The sequence below is a fragment of the Lissotriton vulgaris genome, chromosome 11, assembly GCF_964263255.1.
Source record: "Lissotriton vulgaris chromosome 11, aLisVul1.2, whole genome shotgun sequence".
In the NCBI taxonomy this organism is placed as follows: domain Eukaryota; kingdom Metazoa; phylum Chordata; class Amphibia; order Caudata; family Salamandridae; genus Lissotriton; species Lissotriton vulgaris.
The window spans coordinates 171,221,890-171,248,702 of record NC_141699.1 but is presented as its reverse complement, the minus strand read 5'-3'; the positions used below and the strand labels follow the sequence as shown (position 1 = coordinate 171,248,702).

The 26,813-nt window shown below is 45.7% G+C and overlaps 1 protein-coding gene across 1 annotated transcript in view; it reads right to left on the bottom strand.

Annotated features, from left to right (window-relative positions):
• ALDH2 (aldehyde dehydrogenase 2 family member) overlaps positions 1–15,483 on the bottom strand; it is a 186,333-nt gene extending 170,850 nt beyond the window's left edge. Inside the window, exon 1 of the mRNA XM_086943067.1 lies at positions 15,278–15,483. Within this exon, the coding sequence (XP_086799193.1) occupies positions 15,278–15,403 (126 nt within the window). The 5' untranslated portion in view covers positions 15,404–15,483. The remainder of the gene's footprint in view (positions 1–15,277) is intronic.
• Positions 15,484–26,813: the final 11,330 nt, after the last annotated feature.

Here is a 26,813-nt window from a genome sequence, read left to right as displayed (position 1 = left end):
CCTCCATCTATCGCCCTCACTCCCTCCCTCCATCTATCGCCCTCACTCCCTCCCTCCATCTATCGCCCTCACTCCCTCCCTCCATCTATCGCCCTCACTCCCTCCCTCCATCTATCGCCCTCACTCCCTCCCTCCATCTATCGCCCTCACTCCCTCCCTCCATCTATCGCCCTCACTCCCTCCCTCCATCTATCGCCCTCACTCCCTCCCTCCATCTATCGCCCTCACTCCCTCCCTCCATCTATCGCCCTCACTCCCTCCCTCCATCTATCGCCCTCACTCCCTCCCTCCATCTATCGCCCTCACTCCCTCCCTCCATCTATCGCCCTCACTCCCTCCCTCCATCTATCGCCCTCACTCCCTCCCTCCATCTATCGCCCTCACTCCCTCCCTCCATCTATCGCCCTCACTCCCTCCATCTATCGCCCTCACTCCCTCCCTCCATCTATCGCCCTCACTCCCTCTATCGCCCTCACTCCCTCTATCGCCCTCACTCCCTCTATCGCCCTCACTCCCTCTATCTATCGCCCTCACTCCCTCTATCTATCGCCCTCACTCCCTCTATCTATCGCCCTCACTCCCTCTATCTATCGCCCTCACTCCCTCTATCTATCGCCCTCACTCCCTCTATATAGCGCACTACCACAGCATCATTCAGGGGTACCACAGCATCACTCAGCACCACCACAGCATCACTCAGGGGCACCACAACATCAATATGCGCTACCACAGCACCACTGAACGCCACAGCATTACTCGTCGCCACCACAGTATCAATCGGTGCAACCATTCAACATCAACTGGTTCAAATATGTTCTCTCAATGTTTCAAGCTTTATTACAAATGTCACAAAGATGTTAATATTGCCATTATAAATTACAATAACTTTTATTTAAGTATTATGTATTTAAAAAAATTAAAAGCCATTGTTATTTCAATACATCTAAGTCACGTAAATACAAAACATGTTGCATTACAAATGCTATAGGTGTCACATTTGCAAAAGATAAAAGTATTGGCATTGTAAATGGCAAAGCTATTAATTTCGCTATTTTCAAAACCAACACAAAAATAAAAAAATTGTCATTTACAAGACCATTAGCTCAAACTTTCATAATGCGAGACCTATTGCATTGCAAATGCTGGTTATGTCTGGCATCAAATGCTTAAATAGCTTCCGAAGCTCTGAAAATTTACATTTCTTTCAGTTTTGTCAAGTGCTCTCCGCCAGAGTCCTGTGTATGAAAACAAATTTAGGGTCTGCATTTTTTTTTAAATATCTATTAATCTAAGGTATGAGTGCTTCAGAAAACTTCTTGTCCTGTATAAAAAAAAAAAAGTCCACTTGTCCCAGTTAGTGCCATGGAGTGCGGTGATAGACTACTGCAGTGTTCTCACTAGATCGAAGTTCTGAAAAGACCAACTCAGATTATGCCAAGACTCATTATTGCTTTATTTGGATTCTAGCAAATACCACATTCCAACAAATTTACATATAGAGGCTACAAGAAAAAGGGAATTGGTAAATCAGAGGTAAAATGTGCTGCAGGTGTGAGCAAAAACACATGTTTAATGGTATTCAACTACCCCTATTCAATCTCTTCTTAAACTGAAAAAGGTCAGAAATATTCTCCTTCTAAGGGCAGGAGTAAAACGTTTTCCCCAGTGGAGGACAAAATGTGGGGGTGTAGAGAAGGGAGTTTCTCCCTGTGAAGGTTTTAACAAGTGAATCTGAAATCACTCAGCAGATTTTCCATATGAGCAAATATTGATGTGTATTTGCTAAAACCTTAAATGAAGTAATGCAAGCGGAGTTAATAGCTCGCTACATTTCCTTAAAGAACTCTTCCTAACAGTAAAGGACTAGCATTAATATTAATGAATCACATAAAATGATTAAAATGTATAAAGCTAGGGGGTCTTACAACAGCTACATTTGGGGGAGGCCTGTGGGGTTACACACTCAGTAAACCCCTTCAGGTGGAAGAGATCCGCTTCCTTAAATGTCTGTTGCGTGCACGTAGATCAGAGTCATCCTTTATAGTACACAAGGAGGCAGAGTTACATTTTATAGAGTATAAATAAAACGCAGCACGCGTCCCCCTCTCATTCCATCCGCGGGAGAGGACGTGTCGATCGCTACGGCATCCGTGATTACGTGGTAAGGGGCCAGGCACTTCTGGGGAGGGTGCGCACGCTCGACAGACTATTGTTGAGCAAGGCTTATCGACCAATAGCAATGCAATGGAACTCCCATTTGTAAATCAATACACTTTTAGAGTTCCATTAAAAAATGACTTCTAAATTCATTTGTCATTCCCCTGTATTTGGTAAAAGGAGTTGTCCCAAGGGAGGGAGGTTTGAATAAATATATCAAATCCATAAACCCTAATTAGGCATGAGATGTCTGGCTACACAGAGTTAGTAGCTAAGTTAAGAATGGAGATTAATTTAAACTAGTGGGCTCCAAATTTAGGCGGTAGCTCATTTAATAACGACTATTACAAAAACAATGTTGTACAAATACAGGCACAAGGGAATCACAGTATATTGATACCAATATTCTTATCCAGGATACGCTGCAAAAGAAGTACAGAGGCATCCGGGTACTAGGGTATGAAACTAAATTATTACCAAGACGAAAGGATAATCCGTCTCCAAGTACCAATCAAATCTGAAGGTATGTGGTGAACCAGTGTTTTGCTGACAATATAAAAAAATATATATAAGAAAGATGCATAAATATGAATGCTCTTTTTGCAGACTGAGCCGCAATCAATAAATTCCATATGACCCGGCGCCGATTTAAAGCCGCAAATCTGAAAAAAAAGACACAAATGATATTATTCTACCAGTTCAAAGTAAGTGTAACGGGTTAGAATCCAGCTATGTAGCCTTAAAATTCCAACTTGTCATACTCAACTGACCAAGGCATTTCTCTATTCTTAGAGAATCCGATTAAAAAGAAACATTACACAGAGGATATAAAGACATCCCGTCCTCCAGTGTGTGGAATCCCATAAGATATAAAGATCCACAAGAACACATTAGCAAGTAAGACAATCTCTCTTTGCTGATACCGTGACACGGGGGCAACCATGCGCACTAATGTAATGTATTTTGTACTCACAGAAATATATGATATTAATTGTATGCATTTGTTTTTAGATTGAAGAAATTTGGTTTTTAATTAAAAGTCTGTCCTGAAGAAGGTGTTAGAACTGTTTAAGGCACCGAAACGCGTCGACAAAGGACTTTCTTCTGTTTTTATGTCATGTTTTGTTAAAATTTCTTCATATGTGAATAGTACTTTGCTTTGATTGTTTTTAATTGTAGTAAATTTACTTAAACTGTATACATTAGATAAACTTTGATTGATGTAATGTTTCTTAGAAAATGCTATGTAACAAATGAATTCACGTTTTAATATAATTAAAATAAACTTTGTGAGACAAAAAGATACCTTAGTTTTGTGCAGATATAACCATCCGTGTCACGTTACAACACTAAAAAGGTCATTAGTGTGTAGACCTTTGGGCCACAAACAAAAAGCTAGTTACACAGAAAGGAATTCTCTCTTTTTTGTCTACATTTTATAGAGGACATATTAGCCTTAAATCCCCTACTGCTTTGGCTGTCTATAAGTCGAAAGTAGAAACACATTTTCCCAAGTCAATTATATCCGACTGCCCAGCCCTCGACCATGTAATGAAAATACCTTGGCTATTTTATACAAAAAAATATTTAAACTGCGGTTTGTTTCATACATACTGACCAACCCCGCAAGCTGCTCCTCTTTGGAGAAAAGCATAATAACGAGTACTTTACTGAACTAAAGAAAGGAGCTTAGAACGTTTGAAGAATGTAAGAAACATATCGTACCTTCTTCTGTATCAAATGATTTGTTGGAGAGATGTCAACATTACCTGATTTGGATGACTAACACCCAGCATTGCTTTGAATGAACTAAACTACGATTCTGTACTGTCCGCCACATTGTTGCTTTCCCTGAAATGAAAAGCACCCACCAGTCATGATGCCCTATCATTGTGACAGCCCAAAGCACACTGCACTTAATTTTATTCTGTGATGTTACGGAGGGTTTAAGAAGATATTAATTAAATCCACTATTCCTCTAGGGCAATATTAGGGGATTATAGGGATGCTTTGAATGAGAGAATCATTTGGTTTGCGTTAGAACTGCCCTCTATATATGGGGTGCTATACATTTTAAGAAAGGTATTGTAATGTATTTTTATGTGGGAGACTTAAGACGTTTTTTATTCATTGTTTTTTTCTCTTTTAATACTGCTGGGTATTCATGGAGGATTTATGATGAGGTTTTCTTTTTATGCACTTCTATCCTGGTGCCGAATGAATATTTTAATCAAACTGCATATACAATTTCGAACACCTTGCACATATGGATACAAATCTTGCCTTGATTACAGACCGTCCTCCTTCCCACAACTATAATATGGTACTGTAAACTGCCTTGCACAGCAGGGGTTTGGGCCTACTTGTCCAATGGAGAATAGTAATATGAAAACTAGTTATCCTTATCTTAAACAATATGTCCTAGACACGGATGATAAGTGTTGCACCCCCCCTGTGTTCTAACCTCATAGAATGCCAAGATAGCCCCTAGTAACCTGGCTCTGTAATCAGAAACTAGGTTTATTTTTTTGGGGGGGTGGGGGGGGGGGGGGGGAGTATTCTTCAGATCGCAATTTTTCATATTGCCGTCCATCGCGGGAAAATAACTGTTTAAGTCTTATTCACAACATGGCGGTACCATGTGATTGTCTCCACATAACACTTCAAATGTCCACGATAAAAAAAAAATTATAATAAATAAAAAGAAGTGGTTATGGGCCCGACCGCAATAAAAAATAAAAATTTTAAAAAGATAAAAATAAATTTAAAAAATGTTTTTTTTTTTTTAAATCAGCAATAAGCTGTGCCAGGCCTGCAATTGTCACGTCAGGCAGGAAAATCACTTTAACTCATTCGCTGCACCCGTCAGCCAACGGCTGTCGCAAGCACTACCTCCGTAGTGCTGCGCATGTCTGTTGGCCGACACAGCCCTGCCCGTGCAAGAAAATCACCCGCACCGTGGCGGAATTTACGACGCGGTTAACGGGTTAAAAGCAGGAGAAAAAAAAAGACAAACAAAACAACTGCGAAGTACAATGGAGGTAGCCGGAGCAAGTACAGAAGACAACCAGAACCCCACAAGCCCCACAGAGGACCTGCCTGGGACCTCGGGGTCAGGGAAGGAGAAGAGGAAGACGTGGTTCAGTCCGCAAGAAAACAGGATCCTGATAACAAGGTAAAAGAACAACGTCAACTACTGTTAGTCACCTCCACTGTGTCCTTGACAACAAAAAATGGAATATGGGAGTCCATCGTGGACAAGGTGAATGCAGTAGGAGGGCTGAGGAGGACAATGGAAGAGGTTAAGAAACGCTGGAATGATGTGAAGCGCAAAACCAAGGAGAAACGCGGCAAGAACCAGAAGGCAGCAATGCAGACTGGAGGTGGGAGTCCAGCGCCACAGGAGGAGCTGGATTAGATGGAGGAAACGGTGTCCACAGTCATCAGTGGACACCGGAAGCTCGTTTCCTTTCCAGTATAAGAATTGGCTTGGTAGTTTGGTCTGCCCTGTTCCCATGATGCACTGGGCCAGAGACAGACTAATTTGCATGTAGCCAGGTTCTGAGCTGGGATGGTGCAGTGAGCTAAAAAACGGTGATGGATCAAGCCCTGATCAGTTGACTGGGTAGGAGTGTTCTGCTTAATTCAGAGACTCTGTCCATCACCACTCCCTTTTCTGATTCATTTTGTTCACCATAAGCGTGGAAGGGTATGCTCAGATGCGAGTCCCTTGCTCACTGCACCATCAGGATTCAAGCAAGCCGGGCCGAAGACGGCTGTAATGCCAGAAACCGGTCCCCGGAAGCTTGTTTCCTTTCTAGTATAAGAATTGGCTTGGTAGTTTGGTCTGCCCCGTTCCCATGATGCACTGGGCCAGGGACAGACTAATTTACATGTAGCCAGGTTCTGAGTTGGGATGGTGCAGTGAGCTAAAAAACGGTGATGGATCAAGCCCTGATCTTTAGACTGGGTAAGAGTGGTCTGCTTAATTCAGAGACTCTGTCCATCACCACCCCCTTTTCTGAATCATGTAGCGCCACTTTGGCAACAATTCATATTTTCCTCCATTATTATTCCTTTTTTGACCACGTTATGACGTTTTGTTTAACCCCTTCCATGCGGCCGCGATTCCCCTGGTGTGCTGTAAACAACACGAACAGGGGTGGGCCGTGACGAACCCCAGCCGTCATCAGCACACGAGCACCGTAGTGCATGACGGCTGGGGTTCGTCATCAGCATGGAAAGGGTTAAGCCTTTCTTTTCATTAAACCTTTTAAATCCACACGCGGGATATTGTACCATTTTCAAGTTTTTCATGTTGAAGCTGTGCCCATTCGGGTCTCTCGCTAAAACACAACAAATGCAGGAGTTCGTCCAAAGCATAGTTTATTTTTAAAACCCAATTGATTTCGGGCCGCAAGTGCCCTTCGTCACTATAAATAACAATAAAACAAATATCCATTACCACAATGACCATTAATCAACATGTTACATCATCAACGTGAATTAATATTAAGTTTAAACCATTGTGTCTCAACTCTTCAATTCCTATAGTGAACACCTTCATAAGCAATGTGATACCCCTCTGTTCATGGCAAATCGATCTTCCTGTCAGGTAAATTAAATTGGATCCTTGCATCCCTCTATTCTGCCAAACAAACATCTATCCCTCCTTTGTGCCAATAGGAGGCTAGTTCACATCCTTACTTACCCCTCAGCATTCACGCTGTATTTACCTGCTGCATTAATTTAACACAGACCCCCATAGGCCCCTTGCCTTTTACCCCTTCTCACTGTGCTCTCATTCCATCTCCATTAGTTCCACACACGCCCTCCTACTCCCCTTACAAATCCAATCCCCACTCATGTTGCTCAGTCCGCTCCGTTCCCTTCTCTAGTGATTTATTCGTTGTTACTCACACGTCACTACCCATCTTCAAACACTTTTATTTCTGTTTAATTCTTCTCACCCCCAATTACTGCTCATAACTTGCATCCGTTCAGTCATTCATGTTTTATAGCAATCAAAGCAAACACTCAAACAAGTCAATTGCCATCTCCGTTTCCGTGAATGTTTGTTAACCCCTTAGTTCCACCCTTCTTTAACCCCTGCATCCCTGGCCCAACTCTCCTGATTGGCCCACTACTTAACTTTTTCCCGCCATGAAAAAGATAGGACAGTAGCTTTCAAACAAAGTAAACCACATTGCCCACAATGCAGTGTGCTCAAACATTAAATCATGATCTGCATTTTCGAGTTACTCCTACACCATTTAAAAGCAATTGATATCGTGACAAACATTATTGAATTATGCTGATACTACATGAATTAAAATGGTTTTAAAGTCCTTTCCATCTCGTTTTAACACCACTTTTTTCTTGAACCCAGATGTTGCTCCGTTCGTGTGGATAGTTGCAATGTTCTCTATTCCCCCATTTCTCCTTTTTGATCTAGTGGCTGCTTTGGACGAACTCCTGCATTTGTTGTGTTTTAGCAAGAGGCCCGGATGGGCACAGCTTCAACATGAAAAACTTGAACAGCACAATATCCCGCGTGTGGATTTAAGAAAAAGTTTAATGAAAAGAAAGGCTGAAACAAAATGGCATAACAGTCAAAAAAGGAATAATAATGGAGGAAAATATGAATTGTTGCCAAAGTGGCGCTAGATAGCTGTGGAGTCGGTCTGGGGCAAGATGATGCCCCATTCACTTAAGTTGTAGTTCATCTAGGTGCCATTTGGGCATGGCACCCGACTGATGTGCAGGCACTTTCGGATCATTATGGACAAGATTGAAAGAATTAGCGAAAAAGGTGTGCACCCTACCACTTCAATTGAATATACACAATGCCTTGCAACAAGTTCACAACACAGAGGACAACTGCTGCCGCTTGCGTGTAGAAACTGGCCTATCACATTTGGCATAGCATGGAAATGTAAGATTATAATGTATTTATTTATTTCTAAACTTATAAAGCGCAAACAAATACCCTGAATGGTGTCTCGGCGCTGAGCAGACAGAGGCACCTCCTGTGCATTATTGAATGAATAGCCAGGTCTTCACTTGCTTCCTGAAAATCAGTGAAGAGCTGCTTTCTATATGGTGGGCAAGGTATTCCAGAGCTTCGAGGCGGCCACCAAGAAGCATCTGTCTCCCCATGTAACTGTTCTCACCCGTTGAATGCATAGGGATGCGGATGAGGCAGATCTTAACGCTCTCTTGGGGACATACAGCTGCAGTGATTCCCTAAAAAAAGTCAGGTCCTTGGCTATTCAGTGCTTTGTATATAATACATAAAGCCTTGAATTTGGTTCTCTTTTTTACTGGGAGCCAGTGTAGTTGGTAAACGATGGAGGAGATAGGTGCGAACTTGGGAGTTTTGGTCAAAATTCGTGCAGCGGCATTCTGTACCATTTGTAACTTTTTAAAGACCTGCTCCTGAGCATTCAGCAGAAGCCCTTTACAGTAGTCCACCTTGGATAACACCAAGGAGGACATAAGGGTTTTCCCTGCAGACAGGGGAAGGTAAGGTAGCAGCTTTTTCACTTTTCGTAGCGTGAAAAAGGAAGAGGAGACTACTGCATTGGCATGATTGGTGAAACTTAGTTTGTTGTCGAACAACACTCCTAGGTTTCTGACCTTTGAAACTGGGGTGGGTGGATTGCCCATTTCCGGTGGCCACCAGATCGGAGACCAAGATGGTTTTAGGTCTCCAAACACCATTACCTCGGTCTTATCGGTGTTTAGTTTTAGACAATTACTGTCCATCCAGTGACTGATGGCTCTCATGCCCGTCTGAAAGTTGGCTGCCACTTCGATCCCATTTTTATGCACTGCTAACACCAACTGAGTGTCGTCGGCGTACGAAGTCACTCCCATTCCATGGGTTTTAATGACCCTCGCCAAGTCCGACACATAGATGTTGAAAAGTGTCGGACTTAGCGAGGATCCCTGGGGGACTCCGCAAGGCAGCACAAACGTAGGTGAATAGAATTTCCCCATCTTTACCGACTGTTCTCTGTTAGACAGGAAGGAAGCCAGGAGCTCCGCAGCTTTGCCCTGTATGCCCATAGCTGTGACACGGTCGATCAGGATGTTATGATCGACCGTGTCAAAGGCCGCTGAGAGATCCAGCAAGATCAGAACAGCCGTGCCACCCTGGTCCATGATCGGTCTGATCTCTTCAGAAGCCTTGATGAACGCCGTCTCCGTTCCATGTCCTCTCCTAAACCCAAACTGAGTGTTATCTAACAGGTTGTTATGATCAATGTAGCTAGCCAGCTGTTTGTTTATAACTTTTTCAAGTATTTTAGATGGAAAAGGAAGGGCTGCTATAGGGCGATAACTTTTTAATTCCAAGGTGTTAAGGGTGGGTTTCTTTAGAAGTGGCTTTATTATAGCAGTTTTCCATCTTTGAGGATAGTTTCCTGATTCGCAGACGGTACTGCAGATGTTCTCCAGGATTGGAGCTACCACATCAGATGTTAATTTAATGATGGTCGGTGGGCAAGGATCCAGAGGGGAACCCGACATTGTTGTTTTAATGATATCTTTTATTTCTGACAGTGATGGAGGGAGAAATTCATTCAGAGAGGAGGATGTGAGTTGTGCGTTCTTAAAGCTATTTGATGGTTCCCCAGTCGTGAGGTTATTGAATTTGTCAAAGATTTGTGACCTTGGTCCTGAAAATGTCAGCCATTTGATTTCAGAAATCTTGGGTAGTCTCAGTAGTATTGGCTGCTGGTATAGTTGTTAGTGTTGCCACTACCTGATATAGTTGCTTACTGGAGTTCTGTGCTTTTTCTATCTGTTCACAAAAATATTTGCTTTTTTCCAATCTTAACATCTACCTGTAGCCTGATAGCGCTTGTTTGTATCTTTCTTTGTCGTTGTTGTCATACTTAACTCGCCAGCACCTTTCTAGATTGCGGCATTTCGGTCTTTCCAATCTTAGCGGTTCAGAGAACCAAGGGGCTGATGGTGTTGCACGATTTGGGCGCACTCTTTAGAGGCGCTACTTGATTAAAGGTGTCTGAGCCATTGGTTGTAGTTATTTGCTGCTAGTTGAGGGTCTGAAACTTTGGATGGTTTATTATTGTCTAGTTTCTCAGATAATGTATTCATATCTATGTTTTTCCAATCCCTGCAAGACCTATGTTGCTTTTTTGCCGAGTGTTGATTTTTGTGTTTTTTGACACGGGCATAGAAGACCACCACTGCATGATCTGACCATACAATAAGAGTAACAGTAGGGGGGGGTAATGGCCGGATTATTCGTGAATAATCCGTCAAGAACATGACCTGCTTTGTGCGTAGGTGAGGTAACTAGCTGATTTAGGCCAACGGCCTTGAAATCCTCAATAAGGCTCAGTGTATCTTTGTCTGTTGTGTTTTCTAAATGAAAGTTAAAATCTCCAAGTATTGTAAAGTCGGAGGCTTCTGGCACTGTTTCTAATAAAGTACTAATGGATTGGAGAAAAGGCGCTCGGGCCGCTGGGGGACGATAGAGCAGAACTCCATTGAACATTTGGATGGGGGATAAAGTGATAGAAAAAGATAAAGATAGTGTTTCTGCAGGAATGTTGTCTGAAGTTCCGGTTTTTACTGCTAGGTCTAGCCGTAAAATTATGGCAAGGCCGCCCCCTTTTTTCCCTGCCGGTCTATCTTGTCTGACGATATAGTAGCCCTCAGGGACGGCTGTCACAAGATCGGGGTCGGAAGCCAAGTTGGCCCATGTCTCTGTTATAAACAGAATATCTAGTTTGTGTGCTGATATTAATTCAGCCACATCTGCTCTATGTTTACACATAGATCTAGCGTTCACCAGTGCGCATTTAATGCGTGTGGCCTCATTACAAGATGCCTCTGGAATTAGTGGTATCTGAGTAAGGGAGCGAGTGAATTTAAAATTGCAGTTTGGGCAGGCTATATGAGTCACGTTAGAAGACTCTTCTAAGTTGAAGTGTGGGCAATCCTGCCGAAAAATGGTGTTTTTAATATCTAACAGATCGGAGGAAGAGTATTTCAGTAACTTACTAGGATGGCGTGGTAGCCGGCCAGGGAATTGGGCGCTGGGCGCGGGTCTGGCGCGGACTGGCGCAGACTGGCACCCCTTTGGCGCGACTTCGGCGCCCCCGCTGCGCTCGTCCGCTGCGCTTCCGGCATAGACTCATGCTTTTATAGTGGGAGCTCGGGCGTCGGAGGGGGGCGTTGCCAGCAGAGATGGGCGCGTCTCTAGGCTCCCTCGCTCGTGGTAATGGCGGCAGAGAAACGAGCGTTTTTGCCGAATACAGCAAGTAAATCAGCTGATCGGCGAAGCTGGGGTGGGTGTCAGGGTAATATGCAAAAAGCGGTATTAAAAATCACAGCATACAATGATTAAAAGCGATAGTTTCAGTTTCTAAAGCTCCCGGCTTTTCGCCTCAGGAGTGACTCTGTCAATAATGTACAAGTACAAACACACATCCGTGATGTTGACAAATTGTCCACTGTCCCGCATTAAATAGGCAGCTACTCCCAAACCGTACCAATGTACATTGTCATACAGTTTGTATGTAAACTTGTACAATGCGTCAACATACATGTGAACACAGTGTTAAGGATCAAACATGGATCGAGTGCAGGCGGAAAGAATGGCTGCACACCATTGTGATGTAGCTGGGATCTACCATGCCTTGCAGATCCTGGTTGTGGCATTGCTGCCACAAGTCCTGGTGCGGATAAATGCTGCTGCTTCGGCATCCACATATCCGCCCCCTGATGTGTCAGTAAAGTCAAGTGTACCGTTATTACAGCCAACATGTCACAAAAAGTGCAGGATTATGTAACATAAAAAAAATGTTTTTAAAAGAATAAAATAACAGGAAAGCATATGGTGTATACATTTTGGAAATATTTAAAACATAATTAAAAAGATAAAATCAGAATTGTAACTTCCTCCCCAAATCTTTACATAGCAGCATGAGATTTAATTACAAAGTGCCAAGCGCATTATACTAAAATTATTAGCATTTAGTTTCCCCCTTGTTGAACTTTTCCGTCTGGCCACGACTAGATAGTAGAAATGAAGACGCAATGGCTAATTCTTTACTGCCAAGACGTTTGGAGGTTTAAGAAAAATCCTTCTTGTGCACCACATTGAGAAAAGAAACCCAGCCACAGAATACACAATTGGGGTGCTGGGGTCACATTTCAATATCCTAAATGTTTCAGCACAGGACCCCCTACCTAAATTCTTACAAATCTGGGCTAGCCATCTCCTTCTCATTTCACAATACCCCGGACATGCAAAAAAGACATGGAGCTCAGATTCCCCAGGGTGGTCACAAGCAGGGCATCTAGACTCATTTTGCGGATTCCATTTGGAGGTCAGGCAAAGCAAGGGTAGAACTCCAAATCTGGACTGCAGATAGAGTTTTCTAGCTGCCGGGGGTTTAATTAAGTCAAGAACTCACACAGTGCTGGAGACAGAACACCACCACCCACATGTGAGGCACATGAAACATCAGGACGAAGTTGCGGATGATTCTGCCCTACTGGTAAGAAGGAAGCAGTAGCATTCAACCCCGCCATATGGCCCGTTTCTGCCCTCTGCATAATCACTTTCCACTGTCCCCCGATGCACTCTGCGATACTCACCTTGGACCTCGACATAGACTGCTATATTCAGACTGCTATATTCGGTTTGGTCACCAATGAAACAGACTGTGGACTGTACTCTTCTGATGTACTTGTCATTCCCTGAAGGACGCTAGCTGGCCCTCAACGGACCAACAATGTAAAGTGGGGTTTGCATGGCCCTGTACTGCTCCAGCTACAACACTCCACTGAATAAATGTTAAACATTCAAATTCACACAGATGTATCATGTATATGATCATTCAAGTGTGAAAGTATGGATGAATGTAGGGTCAGTGATTCCCCCTTATGTCCATGTTCCTCATGTTGTGGGTCTTGAGTCACTGCAAGAGAACCACTGAACTCATAAGCTCTAACCCTGTAGATGCCTCTGCACCCTTCGACCGATTTTTTTCCTATACATCTTGTTCTTGCTCCAAAGAACCATACTTTTATCGGAAAGAAGCTTTTGCTAACAACTTTCCTCAACATTGCCCTTGTCACGTTGCAGACCCTCTTCTTTCCTGGCCAGCTGTCTTTGCTGCAAGCCTTGTTCGGCTCAATGATTAGCTCTGCTTAGAGGGCTCATGTGGCCTACCCCTGCTCATTTTAGGGACACTGCCAGGCTCCAAAAACATATATATATAGTCTCTGGGGTTAGGAGGAGAGGGCGAGGCACTTCATATCCCTGTGGAATCATTGGAGAGCTGGGGAGGGGGCTAGGATGGTTTCAAGCAGTAAGCACCAAGCAAGAGACACGCGACCTGTTAATACCACATGAAATATTTTCCAAGAACTTGACGTGCTGGAACTAGTTTGCATAACACCCTATGCTCTTTTCTGAAAGATGCAGGACTTGGAATTGTGAATGTCCCACGCTAGATCGGGTAATACTACAGACTCTGTACCGAGCCGGGATATTTTAAATATACCAACCAGTCCTCGGGACCTCAAAGCCCCATGCGCAGAAATCCTCCTGCAGTTTCTACTAAGTTTTGGCCGGGTGACACGTATGGGAAAGCAGCCAACTTCTAACACTGAACAACAAAGGGAGACACAGAGCAAGGGGGATTGCTAGTAGCAGGATCGGCCTCATATGACTTCAGAAGTCAAAGCCAACAGGCACCCAGCCAACAGTAGGCAAGCAGCCTCTTGAGGCCCTAGTTCGGCAGAAGCAAATACACACAAGAGTTTAGGAGTAATTCAGTGTAGTGTGTCATTAAAAAAATTAACTTCGGAGTTCTGCTGAGGTAATATAGCGAGCGCGCACTGCATAAAATTTGCCCGGTAGGAGATACTCACCGCCTAACGAATTATCTACCCATCGCGGGCGCATAGGAAGACGATTATCTCATGGGCAACACCTCCAGCACGGTTATTTATGCTATTAAAACATGTTTGCCAAGAGTCACTGCGGTTTAAGAAAAAAACTTTTCTGAGCAACTAGGGGAAAAAACGTAATAAAAAAATAAGTGTTTGGCTTACTGTACGTCAGATATGTAACGCCAGTAAACAGCTTGGTCACGCTCATCAACAGTGACCAGTTCGGCACAAGATCAGACCACGCGCCAGGCCATCGGCATCACACTCACTCATCCATCTAATCCAATATAAGACATTCATCAACAGACATGCAACCATACACACGGATATGTCCACAATCGCACAGCACAGTTGGAGTACTAGAAAAACATACAAACTAGCAATGTCGTGCTAAATAACTAAACATAGAGAGAAGGTCTGGACTACCGGTTAGTGCTACTTGTGTGATCAAAAAAGACTGGATATTTCTTTGCGACTTCTAAGAGTCTGGCTCATAGCATCAAAAGCTGCAACTCTCCGTAAACTACCACGATGGTCTTTATGCGCAGCAATGAACTTCATAGGAGGCAACATGTGTTTATTGATAGACTAGCATCAGTTAAAAAACCTTCAAAAGCGAAGACACGTCGCCCCCTAGAGATAGGAACGATGTCGTGCAAAACTGGGAGAGCCGGAGGGCGACTACAACTCACAGAGGAAGCCAATTAGCGCGCGTGTTTGCCAAGGGGGTACCATCACAGAAGGAAAGGTGGTGCAATTACAGGCAGCACATCTGACCCGAAAGGACCATGCATATGCACGACACTCCAACTGGGGGCTCCTTAAACAGCGCAGAGAAGACCATAAAGCACTTTAAGTCGAACCCACACAACTGTGAGCTGCACATGGACACCGCCGAGAACCCCTGCACACTGGATGCAGCACCCTGCATTACAGCGTAGCAACATCAGCTGGGGGCGAACATACAGGGGCCTCACAACCCTTGAGTGGGGTTCCCATTCAACCCCGAATATCTGTGAGCTACTGAAGAATATGGCCCCCTCCTTACTCTCTGCACGGGTGCCAGCTGCGTCACGTCGCCACCCCTACATCTCCGACGAAGGTTGCCACATACTTGGGCGCCGTCAAGCGACCCCTGGCAGCGCCCACTGGGGGCTCTGGACCTACAACTCAGCCTCACCTTGTTGTACTCAATGTCCGGCTCCTGGTTTGGCACCGGGAAGGCCGCTGCAGCCGAGTAGCTGCGGACTGGGTGGGGCAGACGGGAAGCCCTGGAGCACAGTCCCGCGAGGCCTGCGCGGAGCATGGTCGCGGCGGAGGAGCGGTACGGCTTCGGTTGTTGACGACAGACTGGACTCTGGACGGGGAGTAAAATAAGAAACGTCAAGGCCACTGGGCGTGGCAGCTGACAATCACAGGTGGGGAGGGGCGAATGAACTTGAAAACCAATAAAATCAAGAAGGGGCGGGGACAACACGGGAGTTTGAGCTTAATCAGCAGCTTGACCAAACACGTAATGAGATTTAGAGTAGAACCTGAAAACTACGAGGAGTGATGCGTGTTAAACCAATGCACAGGGGGCATAATTAAAATGGAAGTCAATTTTCTTTTCTTTTTACATTTTAGGTACCATAGGAATAAAGCAAAAAAAAAACGACCTGCACAAGTTTGAGGTTTACATTGAGACTGCTGAGTAAAACATAAGTGGTGGTGGGGGCTGGAGCCTATCTATCTATCTATCTATCTATCTATCTATCTATCTATCTATCTATCTATCTATCTATCTATCTATCTATCTATCTATCTATCTATCTATCTATCTATCTATCTATCTATCTATCTATCTATCCAGGGCTCGAGTCGGGGTATCATGCGGGTGGACGACGCCCCTCCACTTATTTTACCGGGTGGACGCCATCCCCCCTGCCAAACGGCTGGACTTCACTCTTTGGCCTCTCTGGGACGAGATCGGAGCTCACAGCACGCTGCTCACGCGCTGACTTCTCAGATGCAATCGCATCTAAGGGGTGAGCGAGGGGAGGCAATGAGCCCGATGGTGCAAGCTACCTTTCGTGACGGCACTTCCTGTCATGACGTCACTTCCGGTGACAGCGTTCCCCTACTTCTTTTTTTAGGACTTGTGCCTGTATCTATCTATTACAATTTTATATAGCGCAAAATGTACCCAAAGGTGTCAGAGCACTTTACAATAGAACCAAGTAAGTTACATAGGTGTAGGGAGAAGGCATAACTGCAAATATTTTTCATATGCACATGTGCAAAGTGTGCATGTGCACAGGGCCGCCAAACCCCAGGGGCCGCCACGACGAGGATCGGATCGGAAGGATCGTTCGTGGCACTGGCGACCCCTGGCAGGATTTGGCGGCCTCCGGCTCCGACTCTGGCTAGCAATGGCAGCGTTGTTGTTTGTTTCACTTGCCCAGTCAAGCCAGTAGTTTGGGTCCCAGGGCCGTCAATCTTAGCACTACCAATGACGTGACAGCCCTGGGACAGCCCCCGCGCGCTGTGCACTAAGCCGCGCTGTGACGCGTCACGGTGGTGGTCACGCTCCCGGCGCCAGGGAGAGTCCGTGCGTCGTCATCAGTTATCATCGTGTGAGAATAAAGAGCGCGCCACCGACAATCAGAGAACACCTCTGTCCGACTCCGGCATCTCGAATCTTCCCCGACCCTATTTGGAACGGTGAGAGTCTCCGCGGACAGCGGACTGCAGCCTGCAGGTATAGACACGACAAAGCTAGATTAATTTCAATCTGTGAGTGAATATTACAGGCACTGTTGTGCAAATGTGCAGGCCTCGAGTGGGAACAGTTATGTTATGTTATGTTATGTTATGTTAATTGGGCTCTTCTATAGCGCAACGGCTACTCCAGTCGGAGTGTCCCGGCGCTTTGACGAAGAAGTCCTTTAATGGAAAGGAACATAACTGCAAAAAAGGAACAGCAAAATAAACTAGTAAAAAGCCAGGTTTTTAATGCCTTTCTAAAAGACAACAGACTGGGGGCCTGTCTAAGAACAATAGGAAGTTCATTCCAAGCGCGCGGAGCCAGGTAGTGGAAGGAACGCCCTCCTTGTCTGGTTCGCTTGATGGATGGAACGACCATTTTAGACAAGGAGGCAGATCGCAGAGCTCTGCTCGGCTTGTAAAAAGCAAGGCGCTTTCTAATATACCTAGGGCCTGAGTCATGAAGAGCCTTATAGGTTAACGTCAGGCTTTTGAAGAGAACCCTCTTGGCTATAGGGAGCCAGTGCAGTTCCTTCAACAAGTTAGAGGCACTAGTTCGTCTGGGGAGTCCATAAATGGCCCTAGCGGCTGAATTTTGGACTACCTGCAGTCTCCTTATCAAATATTTTGAGAGTCCCAGATAGAAGGCATTTGCATAGTCCAAACGCGACCCGACAAGTGCTTGGACTATGACCCTTCGATGGTTCACCGAAATCAAGGGGAGAAATTTCCTGAGCATCCGCAGGATTCCAAAGCAATTCCCCGAAAGACACGCAATTTGAGGCCCAAAGGTTAACTCATTGTCAACAAAGATACCCAGGTTTTTAGCCTTGGTACTAGCATTGGCAGGAGGAAACAGATCTTGTGGCCACCAACTTTTCCAGTTTGGTTCAGAGACACATCCGAAGAACAGCAGCTCCGATTTATCGGAGTTGCATTTCAAACCGTGTCTTTTGAACCAATCAAAGACTGCCTCTAAGCAGCCTCTGATACGGATCCCATCAAACACCTCGTTCTTGTTATAAGTAAACAAGAGCTGGGTGTCGTCAGCGTAAGACACGATCTGAGCGCCAAACGACTCCGCAACCTCTGCAAGGGGGGCCATAAAGATGTTAAAAAGCAGGGGGCTAAGAATAGACCCCTGAGGGACCCCCACTTCCAGGGCTGCCATAGCTGCGGAGTGAGGTGGCGCCCAGATCGTTTGTCGACGGCTGGCTAGAAATGATTTAAGCCAGTTCCACACCGTCCCCCTGAGGCCACAATTCCAGAGTCGAGTTAGGAGGGTATCATGGGGAACGGTGTCGAACGCCGCCGACAGGTCTAACATGACCAACATGGCCTTTCCTCCAGTATCTAAAACCTCTCTAATGGCAGTGGTGACTTTAAGTAATGCGGTCTCTGTGCTGTAATTCGCACGAAACCCAGATTGAGTAGTGTGCAACAAGTTGTTATTCTCGATAAAGTCAGAGATAGATCTGTGCACGTGTCTTTCCGCCACCTTCGCCAGAGCGGGGAGGAGAGAGATAGGCCTATAGCTGGCATGTATGATGGGATCCAGAGTTGGTTTTTTTATTAATGGAAGGATGAGAGCGCTCTTCCAGGCCTGAGGGACTATGCCAGAAGACAATGAGGAGTTGAGAATGGAATTGATGGGGCCATTTAGCAGAGGGGCTATTTTGTTGAGGCAAGAGACCGGGCAGGGATCTAAAGGAGAGCCCGATTTCAAGCCTGTCAGATGGTCTAATGAGGCAACAAGGCTTAGCTGTGGAAATTCCCAGAGGGTGGTTTGTAAGGAGGAGGGGGCATCAAGATCAGCCGTCTGAGGCTGTTTGGAATAAGTAGCAAGAGAGGCTTGGATGGATGTTATTTTGTCTACAAAATAATGTGCGAGTTCATTCAGCCAAAGTTCTGAGTGAGACTGAGCCGAGATGCCTAGGGATGGAGAAGTGAAGTCCTTAACAATTTAAAAAATTTCCTTACAGGAATTATCAGATTCGTCTATCCGACGTTCAAGATAGGATTTTTTTCCACTCCAAATCATCTTGTGGTAGGATTTAGTTAGGTTTTTAAACTTTTCTTTCTCAAGAGGATTGTAGTCTTTCCGCCAGGTTCTTTCTGCTCTCTTGCAGTTTTGCCGGGCTTCTCTAAGCTGAGATGTGAACCAAGGAGCGGAAGGACGTTTGTTTCCGAGTTTGGCGGCATTCTCGGGCACGAGATCCGCCAATATAGTTGAGAGCCATTCCGTGTAGCGAGCTAGATCGATTTCCACATTACCTGACAAAGTGCAAGGTGAACGTGCCATGGCCTGTAGTAGCGTCTCATTAGATAACAGATGAAAAGGCCTGGAAAGACGTTTAGTAGGGATAGTGGGATTAGATCTAAGAGGCGGGGCGCTTGATAGGCTAAAAGTGATTAAGTAATGATCCGACCATAATACCGGTTGAGGAGCAAGTACGTTGATCGGAACGGTGGAAAAAACTTGGTCTAGAATATGGCCCTTATTGTGCGTAGAATCATGGATGAAAGGTGTGAGTCCTAATGTTGCTGTGACCTCCATGAGTTTCACAGTCCCTGAAATGAGCACCTTCCTTCCAAAAGAACAAAACAGGAAGAGGAGCTTGTGCAATGTCGCATGAGAATGAGGAGCCCAGCGCTTCACACGCAGTCTTTCCTGGTAAAGCAATGGTGCATTTAATTACTGTGAACCGGCATACGTGTTATTACGCTGAGATGTTCCTGGTAAAGCAATGGTGCATTTAATTACTGTGAGCCGTCACACATGTTATTACGCTGAGATGTCTCTTTCACAGACACGCAAAATGAGGTCAGTGACGGTGACCATCAGAAGGTACGGAGACATGTCTCAGTCCAGTTTGCAAAGTGCTGTACTGTGAGATTAAACAACCCCGATAAATCTTTTAGATTATAAAGCAGCTCCTTATATCCTTGCAAGATAGCATACCTCTGGGCACATATTGTGGTGTCATGGCCCACAGTTTAAAAAAAAAAAAATATATATATATATATATATATATATATATATATATATATATATATATATATATACACAAGATAATAATTTAGCTTACAAAAAGGTTTCGACCTGCATTGCTGCACATATCATCCCAACTTCAAGTGTAACGTATTTCATAGTGCATAAAACAAATGGAATGGTACTTATTTTAATGTTATACTAAGGCAGTCATTTTCAAATGATCCCCGACCTCATACTTGTAGATAAAAAAACAAGCATTTACAATGCAATGGTCTCGGCATCATTAAAGGTAGAGCTATTGGCATTGCTCATGACATTTCTTTTTTTTTTCTTTAAATCATAAATAAATGGCATTGTCATTTACATTGCCAAGACACAGCACTCTGCACCTGCACTCACTACTCTGCACCTGCACTCACTACTCTGCACCTGCACTCACTACTCTGCACCTGCACACACCACTCTGTACACACTCGCAGCTCTGCACTCAACAGCACACACCACTCTGCACGCACTCGCAGCTCTGCACTCAACAGCACACACCACTCTGCACCTGCAATTGCAGCTCTGCACCTGCACTCACTATTCTGCACACACTCACACTCTGCACTCAACAGCACACACCACTCTGCACCTGCACTCGCAGCTCTGCACTCAACAGCACACAACACTCTGCACCTGCACTCGCAGCTCTGCACTCAACAGCACACAACACTCTGCACCTGCACTCGCAGCTCTGCACTCAACAGCACACACCACTCTGCACACACTCACACACTGCACTCAACAGCACACACCACTCTGCACACACTCACACTCTGCACTCAACAGCACACACCACTCTGCACACACTCACCCTGCACTCTGCACCTGCACTCACTACTCTGCACTCTGCACCTGCACTCACTACTCTGCACACACTCTGCACTCTGCACCTGCACTCACTACTCTGCACACACTCCCACTCTGCACACACTGCACACAACAGCACACACCACTCTGCACACACCACTCTGCACACACTCACCCTGCACTCGCAGCTCTGCACTCACAGCTCTGCACTCTCTACTCTGCACTCTCTACTCTGCACTCTCTACTCTGCACTCTCTACTCTGAATTAACGCCTCCCTGCAGGTAATGTACGTTTTCCCCATTTTGTTGCAAACAAAACCCTTCAAATGTCCTAGGAGGCAGCGCACTACAAAAATAATAATGGCGTGATTACAAGTGCGCATGCTTCCAAGGCACCCTACCAGCAGTGTGTCGCCCTGTCCGGCCCGGGGAGAGTCCTGCTATCTTATCGAGCCACTCACTCTGTCAGGTCTGTAAGAATGGTCCAGTTTTTCATATTTCCACTGTAGAAGACATAGTCCCAGTGAGCTCTGTGATAACTATAATTATACTAAAATGATAAACAGCACAGCGGTTTACCCGGCACAAAAAACGCATTTACAGGTCATTAAAAGAAATTCACTTCTGCTACAATTCATCCATATATTATCACAAAATTTAGATAGTCTGAAGGAATGTTCATCGTTTTGAGCAATGTCTAACATTTCACCCCTTGAAACTCATTTTAGTGTTGTGGGAATCAACTGTGCAGCATAATAGTTGATCTCAGGTGCGGCGTTAACTTTACACATACAGTCCTAGGATTAGTGTTAGAGTGCTGGGGTGGGAGACCTGCCAATCTAAGTAATTCTGTTCACTTTTACCACGTCTTACCTTATTTTGTTATTATGTAAGCACATATTGCCTCAACCTGGCACACATCTAGCCAGCTACAAAGCTCTGATAGTTAATGAATATTTATTGGCTGGATAACTGCCATGAGTCTGTTTAATCTGCAAAAAACACACATTATTTGCAATGCTATACAAAAGCTCAAAGTTCAAACGTAAATATTAATGCAGGAACAAATTGGCATGGAATTTGTCTAAACAAAAGTGCAGAGGCTCAAAGTTTCCTTAGAGTCGTGTTGTTGCCAAATGCCGGGGTTGCAGATTAAGTTGATTCCACTTCAAGCAAACCTTATTTTACACCACCCTACACTCCCTGTCTCTTTATCTTAATCTTGCAGTATTTTCGCCAATGTTTCTCCCTTTGTCACCTTTTGCTTATCTTTCTCTTCATCCTTGTCTTCCACCTTTTCTGCCTTTCCAGCTTAGACCAACCAAAGTCTGACAATAAAAAATGCCCTGGTCTACAAAAATGAGCGTCTCTAGCCACCGGCTAAAATTAAGCACTGGGCGTCATGGTGTACAGTTCACAGAATACAGCAGCCAGCAAAAGAGTTTAAAACGCTGCATGTAACTTTTGAGACCAAGGAGAGCTGCGGGCAGAAGGAAGGGGGGGAGAGGAGAGACGAAGGGGGGTGGGGGGTGCGACGAGAGACGAAGGAGAGCTGCGGGCAGAGGGAAGGGGGGGGGGGAGAGACCGAAACTCGGGATCAAGCTGTATGCTAATGGTAAGAAACAGCGAGGAGCAGCAAGGAAACAGGGACATCTGGATCAAAAGTCGGCAAAATGGCAATATGCCCGGGGCGGATGCAGGGTTTCTGATTAGAAAGCCTGGGGGCAAAGAATCCCCCCACACAAATACGAGCAATGCATACAGTTCACAGAATACAGCAGCCAGCAAAAGAGTTTAAAACGCTGCATGTAACTTTTAGTCCACCTTCAACTGCGCCAAGCTCGAGGTTGCACGCGCCAGCAAAGTGTCAACAAAACTCGGAGTGACGCCCCAAGATGCAATCACAACAGCACACTCTGAACTTAACCAGGGGATAGGACTTCAAACTCGCGTTCACCGTTGCGCCTCAGGGCTCGGACCCTGATCCGGGGCAGGCCAGGTCAGACCCTACCCTGGCTCGGGGAGGCTTCTCTGCGTCCTGGGGCTAAGGTGTGTGCTCCACGGCGTCGCGACTGCTGGAGTGTCCTTCAGAGCTAAGTAGACGAGAGAGATGGGAGCTCCGTGGGTAGAGAGTCGGGCGAGGTGAGTAGCGGAAACGGGGGGGGCGAGGAGAGACGAGGGGGGGGTGTGCGACGAGAGACGAAGGAGGGAAGGGGGGTTGGGGGAGATAGACCGAAACTCGGGATCAGGCTGTATGCTAATGGTAAGAAACAGCGAGGAGCAGCAAGGAAACAGGGACATCTGGGTCAAAAGTCGGGAGCAGCAGCAAGGGAACAGTGTCATGCGGGCCTCGGACCTCGAGTAGCTTCGCACGGCGCAGACCTGAACGGCGGGGGGGGTATGGGGCGGGGGGCACGAGGAGCACTTTGTGCGTCGCGGGCTCAAGCGCTGTTTGCAAAGGCCGGGGTAGGCAGGAAAACGGCTCACCTTCACTGCGGTGCTGCCTTCAGGCCCGCGGGCGACTCGAGGAGGAGGCTCTCTGCACTTCAACACTCGGCGGTGGACAGGCAACAATGGCGGCCAAAAACTTCTGAAAAATTTCGGATTGGGGGCGTGTTTTGCTGTTCTGAGTGACGGACGACGTCACTGTCTAAAGAACAGCAAAAATGACGCCCCCAAATACGAAAAAGACGGGGCTTCTTTGGAGGGACGGCTCTCTCCTCCAATGGCTGGCCTCTGTTTAGGAAGCCAGCCAATGGTGGAGAGACAGAGCAGGGAGGCGGGTTCTGAAGCCCTACTAAGTCACATTAATTCTCCGGACCGGAAGCTGCTTCGCATCTTAACGGTCCCGAGACCTAAAGGCAAACCTGGTGAGTTTTGTAAAAAAAAAGTCAATTTGTATTAAACTTCTTTTAAAACAGACGACTTTTAAAACCATGTTTGGAGATTAAAATTACACTGTGTTAGTAATTCCATTGTACATCACAAAATTAAAATCTTTGTGTTTGCTGACCGGGGGGAGGGGGTGGGACCTCACAACAGGGAAACAAAAGGAACCGCACGCCTGTTAACTTTAATTAAATGAAGCTGCAAACTTGCAAGACACGGAAATTACACTTAAAAGGCTCAACTGTAAGAATGAAATAGCTTCCGAGGACAAAAGGCCCATTTGTCCTGACAAGTCCAGTATAATTACTGAGAGGAAACTGTTAAGTAGTTGTGGAGTTACAGATAATTGGATTTTGTGGAGTTTTCACAGGTTGGCACCGGCTGGAACAGCTGAGTCTTCAAGGCACTCTGTGGACACGGGGGTGCTGTAGGCTAGTCGTCAAAACCACTTATCACCAACAAAACATTTGTGCAGATGTGGAACATTTTTTTTCACAGCTGATACAAAAATACAACCTATATTTCCAAACTCACATTTGTTACAGCAGGTAAACAAAATAGAAAAGATTTCCACAAATGTCATCAGGGCCTGCCGCGACTACTTCGCTTTTGGCATTCAGTGTTAGTGACCCTAGTTCAGATGTGCAAATACTTGAGATTGGATACACTGTATCAAAATTCCAACTTTGCATACTCAGACGTGGAATCAGTTTACTTGCTGGATGCTTTCATCCGGCCTCCCTTCACGCACATGGAGAGACACATCTTACTCCTGACCCAAGTATACTCACTTCCTTCCCACTGCATCTCGATTTTACCACACAGTTTTTTGTCTCATGGCACGTTAATCTTCTCTGCAGCGCCTATACATTTTGTGGTGATCCAGTGCAGTCAGGAAATGCAATAAGGGATCTGGTCAGATGCAAACATCATCCCGAACCACTTGTGGCCGTGCACCCTTGGCACTGGTTGCAGCGGGAATTTGGAAGGGTAGGAGCAGCCGCAGGTACTGGTCAATCATCTAATGACTTTTCTGGACGTATTATTAAAACACCTTCCTGAGCTCCGCCCCGTCCGGACACCCTCTTCCGGGGCCCCCACCTACGCTCCCTGCACAGGGCCACCATGAGCCTAGAGCCGGCCCTGGTATGCATACGTCTTATTTTTAAGTTTCCTTCATCAGAGGTCGTCTCTGTTCTTCCTTGTGCTCTTTTGTTCTATTGTACAATAAGACAAGCATTGGCATAGCCAATAGGTCTCGCCTTCGGGACCTTATAAGTGTTAAGCCAGAGATATTGTGTGGTGTCCTAGTATCCTGTCCATGTTAATGTTACACCATTTTCACCACCTGCTCAGTCAGTGGAATGTTGCAGTGACGATGGCTTAGGAATGTTGGGAGTCTGTGAGGATAAGTTACAGTTGAGATGGGGCTCAGCAGCATGGCTGCTAGGGCCGGCGCTAGGCATGGGCAGTGTGGGCAGCTGCCCGGGCTTGGCTGAAAGACAGGGGGCCCCCAACGCTTCCCTTTGAAAGGCCACACTTTCACAGATTGCCCACCTGCTCCTCCAGGGCTCCCTCCCCACACAATCACAATACACATGGAAAACGTCTCGAGTCGACCTTGCTGATCAGGGCGTGTTGGCATTCCTGGGGGTGCAGGGGTGGGAGGAAGGCACAGCAGCCGGCCAGCATCACAGTGTCATGGGCGGGGGAGCACCTGTGTTAAGTACCGGCCATTCCCTCTCTGCATTTTGTTGCCATGTGACAGAAGGCCCCTTTGTTTCCAGGACCAGCCGGACACAGGTAAGGGAGCTGGATGAGGGGAGGAGGGAGCAGCCAGATCAACTGGCTTTTGTTACCTTAATGTATGTAGAACTGCTAGTGCTAGGGCAGTGTTTTACAAAATGCCTCACTGCTTCAAAGGCTCAGGGGAGGGGCCCCCGTTTCCCTGGGCCTCTAAGCACTATAGAAAGCTGCAAGGTCCAGGTGTGGTGGCCCCCTTCCTTGGGCCTTGTAGCCAGTACTCCCTCTTTCCTTTCCTTTATTTGTTCTCCAGTGAAATGAATCAAAACAATAAAAACACTTTTGCTGGAAAGGTCGTCTTTTTCTGACATTTTTCACTTCCAACGTGCAGCCTTGGGATGGAGAGAAATAAAAGGTTCAAAATGTAAAAAATAACTAATGCAAGACAGAGTGGGTTGAAAAGGAGCCATATTGATTTTATTCACACCCAAAACACATTAGTGCCACTTTACAGAGTTTGCCAGTGAAGCACTACTTTTGTTTTCTTGTCTTTCTCTGAACAGCATTGTTTTCCCCGGGTAAGGAAGTGCACCATTCCAGGATGTACTACAATACCTGCTTGATGGGGCATTGGAAAACAAAATCCATGCCAAGGCTCTGTATTCACAAATGTGGTCTTTTAAAACTATATTGCTTACGTTTTGTAAGTATATAAGCAATGGACATTGAAACTGGCCCCTTCCGGCCCTGTAGTCATGGCCTTAACTTTTCATGCAAAAGCACTCATTGTTTTCTGAATAATAAGTGTCAAAGCATTAAGGTAATCATGTTGTTCCTGCTTAAATTTCACATGCTGTTAATTAATCTTACATTCTTTATGAGTGTTTGCTTTTTCCAGGATGTTGTCACTTTTTTTAGGCAGCATATTGTTCTTGTCTAGTGCCTAATTTGATTTGAGTCACCTCCAGGTGTTTATAGCGGGGCACAATTGGGTTGTAGTTGAAGGCAGTGCGAGTTTCTACCAGTGGGCAGTGTGGTGTTCAATGGGGGAGAGGATGTGTCACTATGGTCAGTGCTGCCGTATTTGGAACTGGGGAACCCGGTTCAGCCTTCACGACCAGTACACCAGACCACTCTCCTAAGAGAGCACATTTCCATGCTAGACCTTAGAAGGCCCGAAAGACCTTAGAAGAATTGTGTCTGAGCACCAGCAGGTGGACCATAGCGGTGGCAAGTGTGGGTTAACCTTGAAGGCCTGTCCCCTACAACCATTATTGAAGCTCAACTTGAGTCTTTTGGGCAGGCCTTCGAAGCAGCACTCCCTAGGGACTCTGTCATTGTCATTAAGGTCACAGGACCCTAGAGCAGGAAGGCTCTAGGGCGGTTTGACCTATGAGATCGCACTGACTGCTGACTTCGGGTGGGGGCGTCATGTTTGCGAGTATATTATGTCAAGCAATTTTGGCAACAATAAAAATGTCACGAATCCTCC